General features: G+C 36.8%; 1 protein-coding gene across 3 annotated transcripts in view; it reads left to right on the top strand.

Moving 5' to 3' along the window:
- The window catches only part of piezo1 (piezo-type mechanosensitive ion channel component 1), a 94,188-nt gene that overhangs the window by 51,545 nt on the left and 22,642 nt on the right, over nucleotides 1–20,001 (top strand). For 2 of the 3 annotated variants that reach the window (XM_002933675.5, XM_012962282.3), the window contains exons 11-29: nucleotides 530–621; nucleotides 4,132–4,392; nucleotides 6,374–6,479; nucleotides 7,009–7,187; nucleotides 9,160–9,308; nucleotides 10,063–10,239; nucleotides 10,323–10,414; nucleotides 11,126–11,286; nucleotides 11,851–12,027; nucleotides 12,555–12,680; nucleotides 14,065–14,265; nucleotides 14,434–14,638; nucleotides 14,735–14,839; nucleotides 15,657–15,810; nucleotides 16,910–17,153; nucleotides 17,537–17,633; nucleotides 18,914–19,082; nucleotides 19,444–19,533; nucleotides 19,908–19,984. In XM_002933675.5, coding sequence (XP_002933721.3) covers nucleotides 530–621; nucleotides 4,132–4,392; nucleotides 6,374–6,479; nucleotides 7,009–7,187; nucleotides 9,160–9,308; nucleotides 10,063–10,239; nucleotides 10,323–10,414; nucleotides 11,126–11,286; nucleotides 11,851–12,027; nucleotides 12,555–12,680; nucleotides 14,065–14,265; nucleotides 14,434–14,638; nucleotides 14,735–14,839; nucleotides 15,657–15,810; nucleotides 16,910–17,153; nucleotides 17,537–17,633; nucleotides 18,914–19,082; nucleotides 19,444–19,533; nucleotides 19,908–19,984 — 2,862 coding nt within the window. The remainder of the gene's footprint in view (nucleotides 1–529; nucleotides 622–4,131; nucleotides 4,393–6,373; nucleotides 6,480–7,008; nucleotides 7,188–9,159; nucleotides 9,309–10,062; nucleotides 10,240–10,322; nucleotides 10,415–11,125; nucleotides 11,287–11,850; nucleotides 12,028–12,554; nucleotides 12,681–14,064; nucleotides 14,266–14,433; nucleotides 14,639–14,734; nucleotides 14,840–15,656; nucleotides 15,811–16,909; nucleotides 17,154–17,536; nucleotides 17,634–18,913; nucleotides 19,083–19,443; nucleotides 19,534–19,907; nucleotides 19,985–20,001) is intronic. The other variant, XM_012962280.2, reaches the window with a different exon arrangement.

Here is a 20,001-nt window from a genome sequence, read left to right as displayed (position 1 = left end):
TCTTTAAGTTTACACTTCTGTCCTTTCTTTTGGTAAAATGCGTCATAAATACATTTCTGAAGGTTTTCTGCATTCCTTTCTGTCCTTCTCTAATTGTTTTAGTATAGTGATGTATGCAAGCCCGTGAGTATTTTGTGGAACTTCAGCATATTCTGCATACTTACAATGAGAACTTGTTAGTATTCCCTGTTGCATGCATACTTATATTCTCTGACATTTTCCATGTTACATTTATAGTCTTTGCTCTAAATACCCCCAAAATACATTTCCAAACTGTTAAATGCTTTTAATGCCCCCTACCATAGTTGGTGATCTTTATGTAACCACCTACATTTTTCTTAATATGGTTTGCTAAGGAGGTTATTGAGCCCAATACAGATCAAAAGGGGCAAAGTCAGTGTAAGCAATACTAGTTTTCAGTTAAGGCATTTGGACAGTATTTATAAATGGCAGATATTAGGTAATTTAGTACATTAATGTGAGTGTAGAACTAAGGCAGCAGTAGAATTAAATTATGTCTCTTTTGCAGAAGAACTTGAAACCAAGGAGCCATCACAATTTCACCTGATGATTCATGTAATACTGAGCCAAAGCTATATCTGTGCGCTTATTGCAATGATGGTATGTATTTATCCTAACCTATACATTGCTAGGTTTTACTTGCAGCCATTTACATTCATCTGCATGGAAAGTTATTTTAGGGGCACTTTGCCACCCATTGAAGAGGAGATTTTCAACACTTTTACAGTAGCCTGTGTACTTTATTGAGTACATTTTTTAAAAACTGGTATTTTAAAGGGTGCATGTACCGTATATACTCGAGTATAAGCCGATCTAAATATAAACCGAGGTATCTAATTTTACCTAAAGAAAACTGGAAAAACTTATTGACTCGAGTATAAGCCTAGGGTGGGAAATGCAGCAGCTACTGCTAAGTTTCAGTAATCAAATAATTTAATAAAGGACACTCAGCGTGACCCCCTGTGAACTCTTCATAAATATATAATGTTGGCAGCTGCAGATTAGGGAAAGGTGATTAGGGAAAGGTGGATGGAGGACCCTTTGACCCTCCTGCCTTGAAGCTGCCATACTAAGTATCAAGGTAAGAATGCTAATATGAAGATACTTTAACATTTAGTTTAAAATAATTAATTCTAGTCCCACTTTTGCACCTACAGTAACTGCCTCCTTCTACTTACCCTATTGTACACTATTATGCAGTTCCCATTTCACTCCATATTCACTGGGCGCATCTTAGAGGTTTCTGTTTCTTGTGTGCGACAGCACACACGCACGGACGCGGATATGCAGGGGGGGGAGGCGGGCGGGTCATGCGCAACGAATGCCAGTGCAGCAGCTATAGACTGAGGCTATAACTCGAGTATATATGGTAATCTATGATAATTTTCTCTGTTCTATTTGTTAGGAGAAAATGTGGTTCAGTAAGAAAAGAGCAGATACACTAGATATTAAAGACAGCAGCAGTGTGTCACATTTTTGTAACATCAGAAGCCATTGTCACAGAAAATTGGTCCCACATTATAGATACAAATATTGTATTTGCATTTACATAGGGTTATAGGGAGCCTGTAACCCCCAAAAATGTTGGCCTTTCTTAAAGGGGTGGTTCACCTTAAAGATAACTTTTAGCATGTTATAAAAAGGCCCATTCTATGCAACTTTTTCAATTGGTTTTCATTATTTATTTTTTATAGTTTTTATTTGCTGCCTTCTTCAAACTCTTTCCAGCTTTCAAATGGGGGTCACTGCCCCCGGCAGCCAAAAAACTATTGCTCTGTGAGGCTACAATTTCATTATCATTGTTACATTTTGTTACTGATTTTTCAATTCAGTATTCATATACCAGTCTCTCATTCAGACCACTCCTTGGTTACTAAGGTAATTTCAACCCTAGCAACAAGATACGTGCTGAAATTCCAAATTGGAGAGTTTCTGAACAAAAACTGAAATAATTAAAAAAACACAAATAATAAAAAATGAAGACCAATTGCAAGTTCTTGAGCTAACTCAAAGGTTAACAACCCCTTTAAGGGTTCCTTCTTCCCCCATATAGTATAAACACAACAAAGCATAATTATCAGTGTAACTTTGAAATTCAAACATACACACAAATAGCTCAGCTCTCAACCTAACAAAGCAATTATTCTATAGCAAATGTTTTTTTAAATAGCATCTACAAAAGCAAGCATTAATGTTATTACTTTTACATTTGAAGTGGTCCTCTCATGCCTTTTACCAAACACTGGGGGCTGCATTGGGCAGTCATCTCTTTCTGTAAAAGATGTTTGTACAGCCTATTCTTGTTATTAAGCAGACACACACTAGCATTACACTATAATTTTAATAGATCATTTACTATAAAAGTTTGCCAGCATTTTCAGCCAGTGAAGAAGTGCAGAAATTCTACCAAAGACATTCATTTTGATTAAACTCTACTGTATATAGTGGACACTATGTACTATGAGCCTAAGATTGATGGTATAGCACATGCTGTTTTACAGGGAACCATTGTATTATATTCTGTGTCGATATCTTGTGTAAAAGTTATTTTGGATTAAATTTAGGGATTGTAGAGTTCAATTACCAAGCCCAATCATTTGTAGCAGCCACCTCTGATACCATGTATACATAATTTAAGGTAGCAAGATCAGCTATATATGTGCACAATATTTACAAGCACATTATATTAATTTACCTTTTACAGCAGGTACGATGTGCTCTGAAAATTTTGTGTAAAATTGCACTAAAGCCCCAGATGAGGAGAAACTTGTGGAAAGGATGTGCGACAGAAAGTTATTAATTACAAACACCATATTTTTTGTATACAATATGTCAATGTCTAAATCAGGGGTGTCAATCTCAATCACATAAAGGGGCTGAAATCTAAAACACAGGCTAAGTCGCGGGCCAAATGTTTTATTAATATACTTAGTAAGATACTAAGGGGTATATTTATCACAATGTGTAAAAAGTGGAGTAAGACATTACCGGTGATGTTGCTCATAGCAGCCAATAGATGCTTTGCTACTGTTGAAATTTGATTACTGATTGGATTCCTTGAGCAACATTACTGGTAATGCTTCACTCCACTTTTTACACAGCATGATAAATATACCCCTTAGTCTTAGTTACTATGTGAGGAAAATGGAAATTGATCAGGCTGGATGGTCAGACACTCTCACCAAGGGCCACATAAAACAGCCAGGTGGGCCGGATTTGGCCCCCGGGCCTTGTGTTTGACATATATGGTCTAAATCAAGCTACCTACACTATATATTGCTGATGCATGAACTAATGTGCATTTTGTGTGTTTGTGGGAGCTATAAATTATTCTTAAAAGGCTAAATATTATTGCAGTTTTCATATATTTTAGAGAAGATATTAAGTTTCCTTTTATAGTTGCTCAGTAAAAAGTATCAAGTATTTATATGTTTTATTTCTGCCGTGTGACTAAAGTTTACATATTGTCACTGTTATTATGCAGTCGAACCAGTTCTGCTAACTCAACTAATGCTTTACAAGAATATGGACTAAGGCTACAGAAGCAATAAGGTTGTTTTTTTAAGCTTAGAATATCACAGGGCTTGGCCCAAAGCAGGACACCTTTTAATGAAAGTGATGGAGTGCTCATGGGCACAAAACTGAGTGCCTTAAAGCCCATATAGAAAGCAGTCATGCCATGCAAGTGCAGACTGAAAATCCAGCACAAGTTGAAGAGTGCAAGGCTCACATGTTCAAGGGATAACAGTACATAATACTTATCTTCAGTATAGATGTTAGTTACAGGGCTCTGGCTGTACCATGTACCTGCAGATGCTCCTACGTGTATGCATAAATGATGTATATGGATGTGGGCAACATGCACACCCCCTTAAACAGTTTCTCCTGGTACTTGCATATTGATGCCAGGATTACGTCTTTGTGCCCTGTGTGGTAGGCATACAGCTGCAGTTGATACTAGTAGCTAGGGGATAAAATAGATGACAGTTTGTTCTCCTTTTTGTGCACTGTGTGTTTCCACCTTATTAAATGATTTCCATTAATTGTAAATATGAATTTATAGAGTGATGTTGTACTGCTTGCTAATATTGTGACTTAAACCTTTTTTAGGTGTGGAGCATTACATATCACAGCTGGCTGACTTTTGTGCTGCTGCTCTGGGCATGTTTAATCTGGATGGTGAGGAACAGGCGCCAGTTTGCAATGCTGTGCTCTCCCTTTATTTTGATGTATGGAGTGACTCTCTGCAGCCTGCAGTATGTCTGGAGTATGGACTTGAGAGAAGAGCTTCCGACACAACTTGGTTTTATGAAGCTGTCACAGCTGGGACTGGTTCGCGCACCATACCCCTGCCTTAACATGGGAGCACTGGTAACCTATTCACTTAACACGTTCTCTGCTTTGATGTCCTATGCTAGGCAAGATTACTGCATAAGATGCATATTTATGTATTACTTCATGTAAAACAAGTAGATTCAAATCAGATGTTACATCTGTTACATTTTATATACTTTTACTGTAATGACATGTAGTTGTAAAGATTTGTATGGATTTCATACATTCTTAAAGGAAAAGTAACACTAAATTTTTAAAGTAAAAAAGTAAAAAATCTATTCTACCCTGCCCCAATAATTGCCCTATCCTGCACACCACTTAGCATTTTGAATGCTTTATTAGAAAATACCTGATAAAACTTGGATTCCGGTCAATTGAAATAAGGCGATACAGCGAAGGAAGGAGCAGCATCCGCTATGCAACGATCGATTCATCAAGCCTAGCCTTCTTTCTGTATAGCAGTCAGGCTAGACTTGATCAATCGATCATCGCATAGTGGATGCTGCTCCTGCATCGCCGCATCGCCTTATTTCAGTTGACCGGAAGCCAAGTTTTAGCAGGTATTTTTTAATAACGCATTCAAAATACTAAGTGCTTTTCAGGATAGGACATTTATTGGGGCAGGGTAGAATAGATTTTTTACTTGAAAAAATTTAGTGTTACTTTTCCTTTAATGCCAGAGGCATATGGGGTAATATCTTGTAGCTGATCCAGGGGAAGGTGGTAGTTCCAATGGTGAGCTCTATGTTAAGTGGCTCTGGGTACAGCACAGCAGTTCTTTTACATAAGTCTAATAAAACTGTGTTATATTTATTTTAGGCATTATTTGCTCTTCTATTGAATTATATATGTTAACTGTATAATAATATCTGTTATGTCTTAAACCACATGCAGCATAGCAGGGACTGGAGCATATTATACAGATATGCACTGCTTTAGGTACATGTAACCGTTTTTTTGTCTCTTAATACTTAACAATACTCTAATTCAAAAAATGTACTAATTATGACCAAAATACCGAGGACATGTTTTATTATTTTGAAAGAGGTTCATGAGCTGTATAATGCTAGCTGAATTCAGCTTAATGGGTGTAAAAATGAAAGTTAAAATGAAAGATGTAAATAGAGTTAGTGGTTTGGGCCAGTTAGCAGAAGATGGATTTTCTAGATAATCGCTGGCATACTTTCTAATTATTGTTTTTCTTTTAGGATACTGTCTATGAAGATTCTCATTCATCCAGGTCATGATATACAGTATCTAGTAGAATTAAGTCTAAAACAACTGGACTGGAGTTTTTCTTGAAAACGTTTCACCACTCATCCGAGTGGCTTCTTCATTTGAACTGAAGAAGCCACTCGGATGAGTGGTGAAACGTTTTCAAGAAAAACTCCAGTCCAGTTGTTTTAGACTTTTAGGATACTGTGCATATTGTGCCAAACTGTTTTAATAACCAATGGGAATAAATTTCACCTGTAGGGGGATACACATTCTGTTTTAGAACAAACTAGAAAAACAATATTTAGCTTAAATTTAGAGGACATAGGAATATCAGAAATTAACATCATAAGCAGGGAAACTACAATAACATCACAGTTTAGCAATAACATCACCACTTATACCGTCCCAATCCCTTTTTTTTTTTACTATCCTTACCACCTCCAGGAATTCACCAGTACTGCTGTATTATTGCAGGACATCAAGATTAGCATTCAGAAAGGTCTTACACAAGGATGCCTGATTGCCAGTAAATAATGACTAGCACTTAAAGAGCACCAGACAGTATTTTTTAACCCCATTTTTGTATTGATTTTCGCAGGTTTTTACAAGATCAGCAGTGGTGTGCATCATTACATTAAAAATGTTTTCACAGAAAAAAGCTAAAATCTCTAATTATGTGATTCTATTTCTAAACACAAAATTAAGAGTTACCTTAATAGCAAATAATTATATATTTTCCCATGTATGCTTATTTATGAACTGATAAATACTGATACTGTTTTTTTTATATCCCTGTTAGCTACTTTACACGCTGACATTTTGGCTTCTGCTGCACCAATTTGTAACAGAAAAATTTCTAAAACGTAAGAAGTTTATGTCCCCACTCCTGGAGGTCACAGTGGCAGGTGGGTACCACGCGAATGTTTGGGTATAAACTTGTGCCGTGTATATTTAAGCATCCTAGTTTAAAGGGTATACACATTATGGATAGTATGTGGAACACCAAGATGGCTGTGGTAGTGGTTTAGCAGCATCCTGATATCCGTAGATGTATCTTTTACATTGCAAAATAAACAATTTCCATATTTGATATTAACAGGCTATTCCACTTGCTATTATCGGCAATGGGAAGCAAACAAAATACTCTGTGTGCCATAGGTTTATGCTTTTTTGTTTATTTGATTGATTCACATGTATTATTGCTTAGGTGTAATTTTGCCTAGTCTTGGTAAATGAGCCCCACATGTGGTGTTTTTTTTTTCTTGGTTGCACTACAATTATATATCTCTTCCAAAGATTCTAAGGAATCAGTGTATCTTCCGCAAATTGTGATGGAAAAAGTTCAAATTAACCACGAAAAAAACTTCACAAATGCATATTTTGTATGGATTCAAACCTATCCTTAATAGCCCATTGTCTTTTCTACTCTTTAAGATGCTGGCAAAGAAAAGAACCTGCTAAAACGTTTTGGGGAGCAAGTAAAAAGCTTCTATGCAAAATACTGGATCTATGTGTGTGGAGGCATGTTTATTGTGGTCAGCTTTGCTGGTAGGCTGGTAGTTTACAAAATAGTCTACATGCTTCTGTTCCTACTATGCTTGGTGTTATTTCAGGTGAGACATGGCTTCTTCAAAATTGCTTACTGCCATATTTTCTGTGGTCGAACTAGTGAATTATTTTATTTAATTAATTTACTTATATTTTGCATATTGTTTCAAGTTTTTACCTAGTTTAACATAGTCCCCTTTTTTAAGTGAAACTGAAAACATTGTTCTTTGTTTAAACTATTAAATTACATTTCTGTAAAGAACACTTTTTTTCTGAGAAAGTTCTATTTTTCACTTTTGGTTTAATAAAATAAAAGTCCCATAAGTGCAATTTTTGTTTGCTGGTTTATTCTAAAAGATTCCGGCACCCAGGCACTTGATTTCTAAATGGAGTTCAAACTTTGGGCTGTTATACACATAAATATATATACATAAATATGAGTGTGACAAAAGTAATAAATGAGTTGACTACCATGTTCAGGTTTGTGGGTTTACCCCACTTTTGATTTTCTATATATGTAAATGTGTGAGTTAGTGTCTGTGTTATGTAATTGTGTTACATTTTCAACACTTTCACACTTATTGACTTATTTGCCTTGAAGTTAATTTTAGTATGTTAAGCAACCTTTCAATTGGTTTTCTTTATTTGTTATAGTTTTTGAAATAATTTCCTTCTTCTAACTCAGTTTTAGAAGTTTTAGTTCAGTTTTTAAAGGACATGTAAAGCCTACATTTGCCTACAATGTATATCAGTTGGGCATGCCTCCCCCACCCAAATTACATAATTTGTACTGTATATATCCCCTCCATTTGCCAGCACCATCACATTTTCCTAAAGCGAATAGCAGCTTTCACCAGGTGGCCATTTTTCCTCTGATACATAATTGGATACATTTAAATCTGCAAACAGCATACACACACAGACCCATTTAATCAAGAATACAGGCTTACACAGGCAGAACTGTCTTTGATAAAAGTTCTGCTTTGTTTGAGCTGAGCTCAGGAGAGTTGGTTGGGAGAAAAAAACTGAAGCAGACAGCTAGAGCTGAGTTTCTATGGGAACCAGCAATGCCATCTTTTTACTGGCTGCTAGACTGGGGGGCCTGTTTAGTAATCTGAGTTTAGAACAACTGAGCATGCCCACAAGCCAACAGCCAAAGCAAATTCCCGAGGGAGGGGGCTGAGTGGGTTACAGGAGGAGAAGCAAATATAAGTGATTAAGGGGACACTGCAGCCTTACTATTAACCTCTGGACAACCAGTGTGGCAGGCATTGAAAGATTTCAAAGAGGCTGTTCACTGATTAAATTTTTGTGTGTGGGGTTTACATGTCCTTTAATAGGTGTCTAAATGATTATTGTTAAATGTTAAGGGGCTGGTTTATTTATCCTTAATAAATTTTACTGAGCAAAAACATTACAGAAGCTAAAAGAATTAACAATTTACCTTCCTCACTGGAATGATTTGCTCCTGGGGAAAATACGTTTCCAAATCCTTTGTCTTCACGTGAGTTTTGCATCAGCAAGCAAGAATTTGGATGGGTGGGATAGTATTCGGCAGTAGTGCTGAGTGCTACCATTCCCATAGTGCAGAATGGTATTCAGCACATTCAGAGTACTGGCACATCTGTCTGCTCTGATAAATGTGTGAATTCTTTCAAAACTTTCCTAACTGAGAGTCAAAATATTTTGTAAATCACAAAATCGATCAAGCTGTGGATATCCCTCTGAAATCCCTGTTAGATCTATAATAAAACTGCCCCTAACTCCTAACTTAGTCATTGATTAAGGACTTGCTGTTGTCCACATGGTCAGCTGTGTTTAATGTTTTGTTATTTGATTGAAATAAGTAATATTGCTTATAAAGTAGAAAGGATCAATTCATAGCATTGAACACACATTTCTGATTTGAGTTGCTATTGATGATGGGATTGTCCCATTCACTCTGCAATAGAGTATTTCCTATAGTGCTATACTGAAAATCTGCATTTGTTATATTATATAAAATAGTAAATCTATTTCCTCTGCTGTTTTTATTAGGTGTATTACTCTTTGTGGAGGAAGCTGCTGACTTTTTTCTGGTGGTTAGTTGTAGCATACACAATGTTGGTTCTTATCACCATCTACACCTTTCAATTTGAAGAGTTTCCTGAGTACTGGAAAAACTTGACCAACCTTACAGATGAGCAGTATGCATCCTCTTAGTATAATATATATATCTTAGTATAATAATATAATCTGCTTTAATCTAATGTATCCTCATTTCTCCATATATAATGTTTTTTTTACCTATTGCCTGGCACCAAATGGAAGCTTGTTATCTGTAAATGTTATACATTAATGTTATTAAAATGAAATTGTAAAGTATGTCAATTCATTAATTTACTTTCTAACTAAAAGCTGACAGGGTTACCTCACCTGTAGCCTTGCTGTCTTTAAAGACATCAGCAGAGTCTAAGCCCAGTGCCTAAAAATACCAAGACTCATTTATGAACATGGTGCAAAGTGCAATATTTTGGATGTAAATTTCACTTTTTTTTTTCTACCCACAATGCAGTGTAATTGTGGCTGCATGTTAATATTACCAATAGTTTTTCCTTGTCCCGCACTGGAAATGCCACTAACCTACTGTATCTAAGAAGCAATAGGGTGTCAAACTTATATCCACTAGTAGTTTAACTTCTATTTTCTTTCTGCCTGGATTTCTAATCAATCATTTTCTGCTTGTAACAGTCTATTCTTCATTATGTAGGCAAACTTTTCTGTTCCTTTCATACTAAACTTGTCATCTCTTTTGACTTCTGCATAAAATTCATTTATCAACTCTGTTTACTCCCTATGTGGAACATTTATTTTCTCTGCCTGCTAAACCTCTGCTTTGTAGATACCATCAACAATAAATATTTTGCATTGGCATACTCAGCACTGTTCTGTGTTTTACAGGTTGGGTGATATTGGGCTTGAGAGGTTTAGTGTGTCGGAACTTTTTACCAGCATCCTTATCCCAGGCTTCTTCCTCCTTGCCTGCATCCTCCAGTTACACTACTTTCATCGCCCTTTTATGCACATGACCAACTTGGCACATGCCTCATGCCAAGGAAGTTTCCATAGCCACGAGAGGTATGCACAGCTAAACCTAACTCTACTGGTGTTTAGTAAGATGGGTGCTTGACAACCTGTCATGAGAAATGTCTTTCTTATAGTGAGCAGCCAAAGGAAGAAGAAGAGAAAGCTGGTGCATGCAGTGATGCTGCTGCTGATGAGGAGGAGGATGAGGAAGAATCTGCACATGGAGGTAGGACTGAAGTAGTTTTCTTAAAAAATATATGTAGTTCACCATTTATTTGTGATATTTGTGTATTCATTTTTTTTATCCCTCAGTAAAACATTCCTACTCATACAAAAATGCATTTGTATGGTGGGAGCAGCTATAAGGCTTACCTTGCAGAGCCATTCTTTATGAACCTTAAAGCAAAAAATTAATAGTAGTATGCATACACAGGTTGAAGGTTAAAGCGGTTTACCCTGCTGATGAAAGTTATTTCTACAACTTTTATATAGACAAATAATTTATTCCAAACCCATAATCATTTTTCTTTTCAGCAAACAACAGAACTATTATGGGCCTCATTATTATTTAATACATATTGTTAAAGATTAAAATGATTGATATAAAAACAGCAAGTGATTTAGGGCACACTTTTAGATACGATCTAATAAGAATGTTCAGCACTCTAAAGTGGAAAAAGAAGAAAAGAGTCTACATATGGCAAATAGTGTATGCATACAATGTGGTACAAATCTTTTTTAAAGGTCACCCTAGCTTCATTAAATCTGCTGGAAAAAATGAACTTTTCTGAAAGTTTACAATCTTTGTTCACATTCCATCATTTTTATTATTTTGTCATCTCAAAAGTGGTACTGTAACAAATGGCCAACACTGGCAAAAGGGTGAGGTTCAGTGTTTGTTTCTTTCACTCATATAGTAAATCTTTTGTGGTTACAGCTGATCTAAGTAAATGGGACCTAGTTACACAGCGCCTTTCTGTCCTGTCCTTTAAGTTCTCTGAGCTGCTGCACCGATTACAGGTTTTCCTTTGGAGGCTTTTGGAGCTCCATGTGTTGAAACTGGTGGCTTTGTATAGCGTGTGGGTTGCCCTGCAGGAGGTAAGTATAAATGTACTCCTTATGGATTAAATGTATTGTGGTTTTTTTTTTGTGGTTTTTTTTTTTAAACTCCACATCCTACCTCCGCATGATTATTTACAGGTCCAGCACTTCTAGCTAGAGTAAAAATGCAAATGGTACTTTCACCAAGAGGAGGATTACACCTCCCCTGGCCCAGTGTGATGGATCCCAGACCTATAAGTAACATTGAATATGTGAAATATATATAAATAACAGTGCACTGATGGTTTGTTAGTGATAATGACATGATTGTCATTAATAGAAATGTCCGTTTCACTAGATAATAATCTATTTTTGTAATGGATATGACATTCACAAAGTTGCTACAGATAATTACATATAAGAAGTATTGCAAGATGCGGTAGCCCCTTAAATATCTACCCAATTTTAAACCCACTTTAAAATTATTTAATAATGGACTAATATATCAACACCCCCCCCCCCCCCCCCCCCCCCAGTTTATCTAGTTGTTCTATATTATTAGTTAGTTTTTGGAATAAGTTCAGAATTCATTAATATGAGTAAAAAAATTATTTTATACAGGTATCTGTGATGAATTTCCTTTTTGTGGTCCTATGGGCTTTTGCTATGCCTTTCTCCCGATTCCAGCACATGGCTTCCTGTCTTTGCACCATCTGGACCTCTATAATTATTGTTTGCAAAATGCTTTACCAGCTTACTGTTGTCAACCCTCTGGAGTACTCTAGCAACTGTACTCAGGTAAGTCATACATAGTAAGGCCAATTTATGTTTGCATGATACAACAAGGGCATGTATTGACGCAGAGTTGCAATAGTCATACCACCATTAAATAAAGTGCTTGCCTAACATACCATCCTCTTTATGCACTGTTTATGAATATGTAAGTTATCCCTACTTTGTAGAAGAGGACACAAACCGCAATCAGCCTTGGATTTATATCTGGCGTGACCCTACACCTTTACCCTACTCTACGTGGCACATGTACAAGACAGCCTTTTGAGAATTTTCCTATCAAAAAGATATATATTATATAATGAAATAATAAGCAAGTTTACTGGGATGTAGGCAGCTACCAAACCCCACTCCTTTACCACTAGCTCATTAATCGAAATAATGAGATAAAAACATTATTTACCAGGTAAGGTTGTCTTAAATGCCTTGCCCTATCCATGCTAGGAGAAGCAGCCAACTATTAGTACAGTGGCTTATCTAAAAATATATATCTATTTAGCTGTCACCCATTAATTCTACTACTTCTTTTTCAGCCTCCTCTAAATAACACCAGTCTCCTAGAAGACGAGATTTTGAACTCCACCCTTTATAGAGAACCTATAGATCCAGCAAACTGGTTTGGTATCAGAAAAGGTTATCCAAACCTAGGTTACATACAGGTACTCTTTTGCTTTAATGTCTTGTAAATCTGATTTTATTCAGCAGATTAAAATAAAATTGCATTACACAGCACTTCATCTATTGAATCCATATTTGTTTTGCATTTTGTGCATAGGTTTTAATAATTGGGAACTATTACAAACATTTCTGCCACTTTCTTACTAATAAATAAGTAGCAACATAAACCCTGATATATTGTGCATTACACAAAGTTAGTTATATAGGTATATAAGTTATATAAGGTAGATATATAGGGCTGGTGTATAGGTTGTCAAAGAAGAACTATTATTGTCCATCCAAAATCCACCCAAATGACCACACATTTGCCAAGTTTGCATGTGCAACTATACAAGCGAAATGGTTGCTGGGAGAGGAATTCCGAGCAGAATCTGAAAGGGACCTGGTTGTTCAGTTCACAAGGCTAGTAATCCTTCACTATATAAATTGTATATGATGCTCTTATATGATAAATGTTACTGCACTGCTATCTTTTACTTCTAGCATATTAAATGTGTAGACAAGCTATACAATAATATAGCACTGACTCCCCCACCCCTTCTTCAGTACATTGCAGCATATTTGCCATATTCCCTTGGGCAGCTGACTTTAAGATAGGCTTTGTTCCCTGTACACCGGAAAGGGATGTATTCTGGTAAATTTAGAGTAAAGTGCTATTTTTCCAGCTATAGCTACATCTTACATTTGGAACAGGCAGGAAATGCATTTTTAGGGACAAACAGAAGCAAACCATGTGAATGTGGTAGCTGCTAAATATTTATTCAGTCTTTTTTGCTTCATTATATGCTTCTAGTAGTTCCTGTTTACAATTCATTGTATAAACAGGCTATTTTCCTCTTTATACTAAAGTGTTTTTGGGTTTTTTTTGCATTTATTTCAGTACCGTTGTTGTATGCACAAAAAAACTTTTATTTTTCATAAATCAGTATTGTATTCATATTGTCATCAAGACAAATGAAATAGACCTTGGTGCAGCACCCCACACTTTGCAGAAATCTACAGCTAGTGAATAAAATATCAAACTTTTCCACATCTAGTAACCCATAGCAACCAATCAGATGTGTGTTTTAAAACAGTTGACCACTGATTGCGACCTTTTAAGTTTGCTACTTGTGTAGTAAGCCATAGCAAGTATTAACACAAATTTTTAAATAACCCCATAACGTCTGTATTTTTAAAATTTTGTACTTTGGTGTTTTTTCTGTATCGACCTGGTATTTCTTATGAATGAAATTGAATAGAGGAGGAGAAATCATTTAAAATAAAATATAGCTGCCAATAGAGGAAGCTAATGAGAGCTCTTTGTATAAACTGATAGAAAGATGACTCTTCCTTGGTGTCAGCTTTGCTTTTATTCCCCACCAGAATCACCTGCAAATACTCCTACTTTTGGTATTTGAGGCAATTGTTTATCGGCATCAGGAGTTTTACCGTAAACAATACCAGCTTGAGAAGCCACACATTCAGGCTGTATTTCCAGATGTCTACAGAGAGCACTTGGACCAAGGCTTGTTCAGCTGTATCAAATATTTTATCAACTATTCCTTTTATAAGTTTGGTCTTGAGGTGAGTTCTCAGGAATGTGAGTAGAACCTGCAAGACAGTTTAGTTCTGAATGATGTGTTTATTTCATGCAATTCATACATACATTTGATGCATTTTAGGCATATTCTTCTTTTAAGATACACAATTATTCACAGTATTCTGTGTTTTGTCTTCACTGATGATTTTTAGATCTGCTTCCTTCTTACTGTGAATGTGATTGGTCAGAGGATGAACTTTATGGTAATCTTTCATGGCTGCTGGCTGATAGTGATTCTTACTCGACGACAGCGAGTCAACATTGCAAAATTATGGCCTAAATACTGTGTGTTCCTAATCTTTTTCCTGTTGTGGCAGTACATGATATGTCTGGGCATTCCTCCGGTGCTTTGTATAGGTAAGAGGACAATCGTAATTGCTGGAATCATCCTACATAAATATCAGAAAGAGAGCCAGCATGCAGATTGCTTACCTTTTTCCTTCTGTCTTCCAGATTATCCCTGGAGGTGGGACACATTTGTTCCTGTCAACTCTGCACTGATAAAGTGGTTATATCTTCCAGATTTCTATACTACACCTAAATCTGTCAACCTTATCAGTAAGTTAAAGCTGGTTGGTGATGATAGTCTTCTTGTCTGCTTAAGATTATGCTGTGCATAATATTTATTTTAAAAGGAACATTTCTGGCTGTAGTTTGCTGGGAATGGAGGTGGATTACTACCCATTATAATCAAAGAGAAATTCCGCCAGTCTTGCACAAAGGCACAGTTGTTAGCCAAAACTTTATGTGCTGCTTACTATAATGGCAAGTGATCGGGTTCCAGTCAGTCTCCATTTCAGAAACTTGGTCCCTGCTGAAAAGTGTCCACATAAAGAGTCACCTCCTACAGCTACTGGCCAAAGAATGTCCTGTTTTTGTCTTATCCTCCCCACGATTCTGTTGTAGGGGCACTTCTTTTTGCATTCCTTTCACAGCAGCAGGAAAATATAACATGCTGACATTTTTTTTTATATTTAATGGAATTCATTGGAATGGAATTTAATGTATTCCCTGAATTGCTTATTCTGCTGGTCTTCTCTCCTCCAGCCAAGACTCCAGTTCCCGCAGTGTTTGTCATGTTCTCGAATCACGGCAAAGTACAGCTACTGTTTTCAGAAGCAAATACCTTTTGCATTTGGTATTACACAATAGAGGAATTTCAGTTTGCAAACTATGCTTAAACCAGCACAGAAAATTGATGTACCACTTACATATCAAAATGTTGAAATATATTGTTGGCCAACTATCAGATACATACAGAAACCATTTTATGTTTCTTTTTTTATTTAGTACTAAATGGTACTATGATGCTGTCTGTTTATCTGTACATGCACTCTCTTTTTGTCTGTTTATCATCCTGTCTTCTTGCTTGTAGGTGATTTTGTTTTGCTGATTGGTGTGGCCCAGCAGTGGAAGGTGTTTATTAATGAGAAGAAGGAAGAATGGTACACTATGGCAGGGGAAAATGTGGAAGAGTATGAAGCTCCAAAAGACAGGCCCAACCCTGTACCTAACTTCATCAATTGTCAGTGAGTATCTCCCCCTATCTGTGGGCTCGCTTCTGAAAATGACTCTTATGACATCCATTAATGCCTAAACTTAAATAGAAATATGGATTTCCGATTACTGAAAATATTTTGTGTGATTGTGCCCAATTTGTGACGAAGCCTATACAAAGTTGTGTCCATTTTGGCAATTCAGATTCAGTTGTGGCAGGCGCTGTACAGTTGTATCAAGAGAATTGCCCATTTGGTCTGCAGTGATGCTGGAATTCTGGGGAAAATTCATTGTGGGGAAAAAATTCCAGTTGCACCTTGTTTGTGGATGTAAAGATCCCTACTGTTCATCCTTTTTATATAAGTGCATATGCCATAATAACATGGGAAAAGGCAATCATATTTAAACACCACCCTAGATTTGGTGAAGTCCTTTGAAATCAATAAGACAAATGTGTCTTTAAAAAACTACACAGGTATTCACATTAGTTTATTAATAGGTCCCTTTGTGTCCCTAATTGTACTCTTACTCCTGACTGTATGCATTGCATGCAGCAGTACTCAAGCAGAGACCAAAACATTAATTACATTGCATTCAGTAAACATTATAGAAGGAATCTTTACTGGCTTGGAACAATGCATATTTTTGTGACATGCATGATAAAATCTTTTAGCTTCAAACATTACTGAAACCACTCTGCGGAAAATAAGGTAAAAAGGCAAATTACTAATATGCAGGAATGCACGGCCAAAATTACAAAAATTAATGAATATAATGGTTTTCATATGTATTATATACAGCTTTTCTAGCTATTTTCATTGTAGGCTTTAATTCTCCTTTAAAAATAAAGCCATCATTGTGGGACAATAGCATACACTCTTCATTGGTGAACACATCTTGAGGTCTGCAAGCATTCTACTCTTCATGAAGGTGTATCTATGAAATACATACTCTATCACATCAGTGCCGAATGTTTATTGTATATTTCTGTATCCATAAGTACATGTTGTATTACTTTCATATAGACTGCAGTCACTTGCTTCTTTTCCATGGAGTGTTGATAAGTAGGTTTCCATGTTATTTATGTATATTTATGATCCCTTGCAGTGACCGCTTTCCTTACCTCTGCAGGTCTTATCTGGATATGGTGAAAGTAGCAGTGTTTCGGTACCTATTCTGGTTTGTCTTGACTGTGGTCTTTATAACAGGGGCCACTCGCATCAGTGTTTTTGGCCTAGGATATTTGATGTCCTGTTTCTACCTTCTTCTGTCTGGCACAACCCTTCTGCAAAAGCCAATGAAAGCCAAGCTGGTGCTTTGGGACTGTTTGATCCTCTACAACATCACTGTTATACTGTCCAAGAACATGCTGTCGGTGAGTTCCTTTGAATTATTTTCCTGTTTATTATGCTTCCTGTTTGCTGGAATCAGAATAGGGGTAATTTATAACTCATTTAAGTTATTTAATTCAGTTTGTGGTAATGTTGGTTTGTCAGAGGTAAATTAATGTAAAATAAGGTTGATCAAGAGGTTAATCAGTACATTTATAGATAGAAGCATGTCATGGCTAAATTCATGTCGGTGACGGGAACTCATCCTGGGCAAAGTGTGGTTATAACTCCACCAGTCCCTCCAAATGTGACCAGGAGTATAAGATCATATTATTTTCATGCTTCTCTTTTCTGCCTCCATTTTGTCAGTGCTACTCTAAACTGTTTGTTTGAACTGATCTATCCATTACTCCTTTCTCTTCGCCAGCTCCTGTCTTGTGTATTTGTTCAACAAATGCAAACCAACTTTTGCTGGGTGATCCAGCTCTTCAGCCTAGTTTGCACAGTTAAGGGTTACTACAATCGTGAGTATTTTGAAGGACTTGTATATCAGTGAAAGGTAATGCCAGTGTCTCTAATTAAGTGATACTGACAAAGAATGGGATAATTATTTTTTGTGCTGGACATAATACGGACTAAAAAATTATATGTAATTATTTGTTCTAAAAGCATCCTTATCACTCCAACTACAACAAAAATAGTAAAATATCATCTACAGGAAAATGTTCTGGCCCTTGACAGGTATTCTATAGTGTATATATATAAGTATTATGCATAAAACAGGTGACAGCTGTTTACAGAAAGCAGGAAATACAGTAAAAGTATTGGATGTTCTGATGGTAGCAGATTTTAATGCAACATTGGGGAAAGCAGACCCCACGGCCCCCCTTTCCTCCCCCACTACTGCGGTGTCTGCTTCCTCTGTTACCCCACTGATGACCATATACTGTATAAAAACCAACAAAATGTCTACTGAAAACATGTACATTTAAGCCTAGTTGTAAAAGGTTTTAAAAATATATATATTTTTTTAAAGTAGATTTTATTACAAAAATGTATAAGGCACAAAAGAAAACCTTACATGTTTCTTGCTAAGCAGCATTAAAGGAGAAGGAGAGCTTAAAGGAAAAGTAACACTAACATTTTTTGAGTAAAACATATTTATTCCCTGAGTCAGTGCTGTCCATCTTCTGTGGTACAGAGGGCCGGAATTTTTCCGACCTACGTGGTGGAGGGCTGATAATGGAAACCAGTTTTGACCACTCCCCTTTTTGAAACCGCACCCACTTGAAACCGCACCCACTTGAAACCACACCCGTGTTATCACATGACCATACCCATATTGACCTGTGTGTGCTATACTCTGCCTGCCCTACCCTGCCCTGAACAATGTGGGTGATTACAGTCTGAGCCTGAGGTGTGAACACTGCAGTGGGTGAACAATGCAGATATTAAAAGGTGTGAACAGCACAGGGGATTACATATTTAAACAATACAGCCTGATTACAGCCTGAATCAATCAAAGCAGCCACACAGGTGGGGGGCCACACAGAGGGGGGTCGCGGGCCGCCAGTTGGACAGCACTGCCCTGAGTGATTAAGCCTTTCCTTGTCCTTTAATGATAGACCACAACCCAGGGGTGCTGCTACCATGAGGCAAGTTTAGAAACTCGCCTCAAGCAGCAGTGCCCCAAAGTTACCAGGGGAGGCAAAAAACCACTCCTGGTAACTTAAAGAGCCGAATTTCAGGGGCCAGAGACACCCTTGCCACAGCCTATGATTAAGTGCTGAAACTTTTTTCCCAGCCCAAGATATGGATAAAGACCGGGATTGCTCTCTGCCAGTGGAAGAGGCCGGAATCATTTGGGATAGCATCTGCTTCTTATTTCTCCTTCTCCAACGAAGAGTTTTTTTGAGTTGCTACTTTCGGCATGTTGTTCTTGACCTTCGTGCCTCCTCCCTTCAAACATCAAGGTTGGTGCCCTCTATATGTATATTATTATTATTATTATTATTTATATAGCTTCATTTTCTCATACAGAGCTTTACAGATTGAGATACAAGTAGATGGCATTACATCTTACATTACATCAAACATTTCACCAGAAAGTTAAAAACAAAATTAAGATTATGGGGGCACAAACACTAAAATATCAGTTGTTTTGCTATCAGATAATCATTTGTACTATATTTATAGGCATGTATGGGTTTCCATGACTTGATAGAAACAGCAATACCTGTAATCTGGCAATAAAGCAATGTAGTCTTTCTTTTTTTTCTTCTAAATTTCTTTAATTAACATATTATACCTGACCAGAAAATGTATCTTTTACAGAGGTTTTGAGCTCTTCATGGCCAGCATCAGAAAGAATGTGTTTTTCCACCAAGAATCTGAGAGACGATCTCTTAACCAGCTCAGGAAGCAGTAAGAACTCAAGGGAATCTTGGTGGTGGTTGGTGATGTGGATAATTGTGTTTCTTTCAATCATACTTTTCTGCATTCCCTTCACATTTATCAATTAATGTTAAACCACCTTCTATAAGAATGATTACTGCAGTTCTCTGTATGGGTCCCTCTATTTGACATTAAAAAGATTTGCAGTTTTTTTTACTTTTGATCAGTGTTCATTACTAAAGCTATTCATCTTTAATCTTTGGATTAGGTAGCTCACTTGGATTGCATTGGTGGGTCATCATTCTCAGACAGTGATTTGATCCTAGTAGTGTTTGCAGAGCAAATACACTTAATATTCTGAAACTGTGAAGATAATTACAGAATTTACCTTGTTTGTCCCACAGAATGGAGAGAATCCGAGCAAAGCAAGAACGCTATCATGAAGGCAGAAGACAAACTGATAGCAGTCAAGTAAAGGAAGGTAAGTTCCATGCACCA

This window comes from Xenopus tropicalis, chromosome 4, assembly GCF_000004195.4.
Source record: "Xenopus tropicalis strain Nigerian chromosome 4, UCB_Xtro_10.0, whole genome shotgun sequence".
NCBI lineage: Eukaryota > Metazoa > Chordata > Amphibia > Anura > Pipidae > Xenopus > Xenopus tropicalis.
This window is presented reverse-complemented; position numbering and strand designations above follow the sequence as displayed.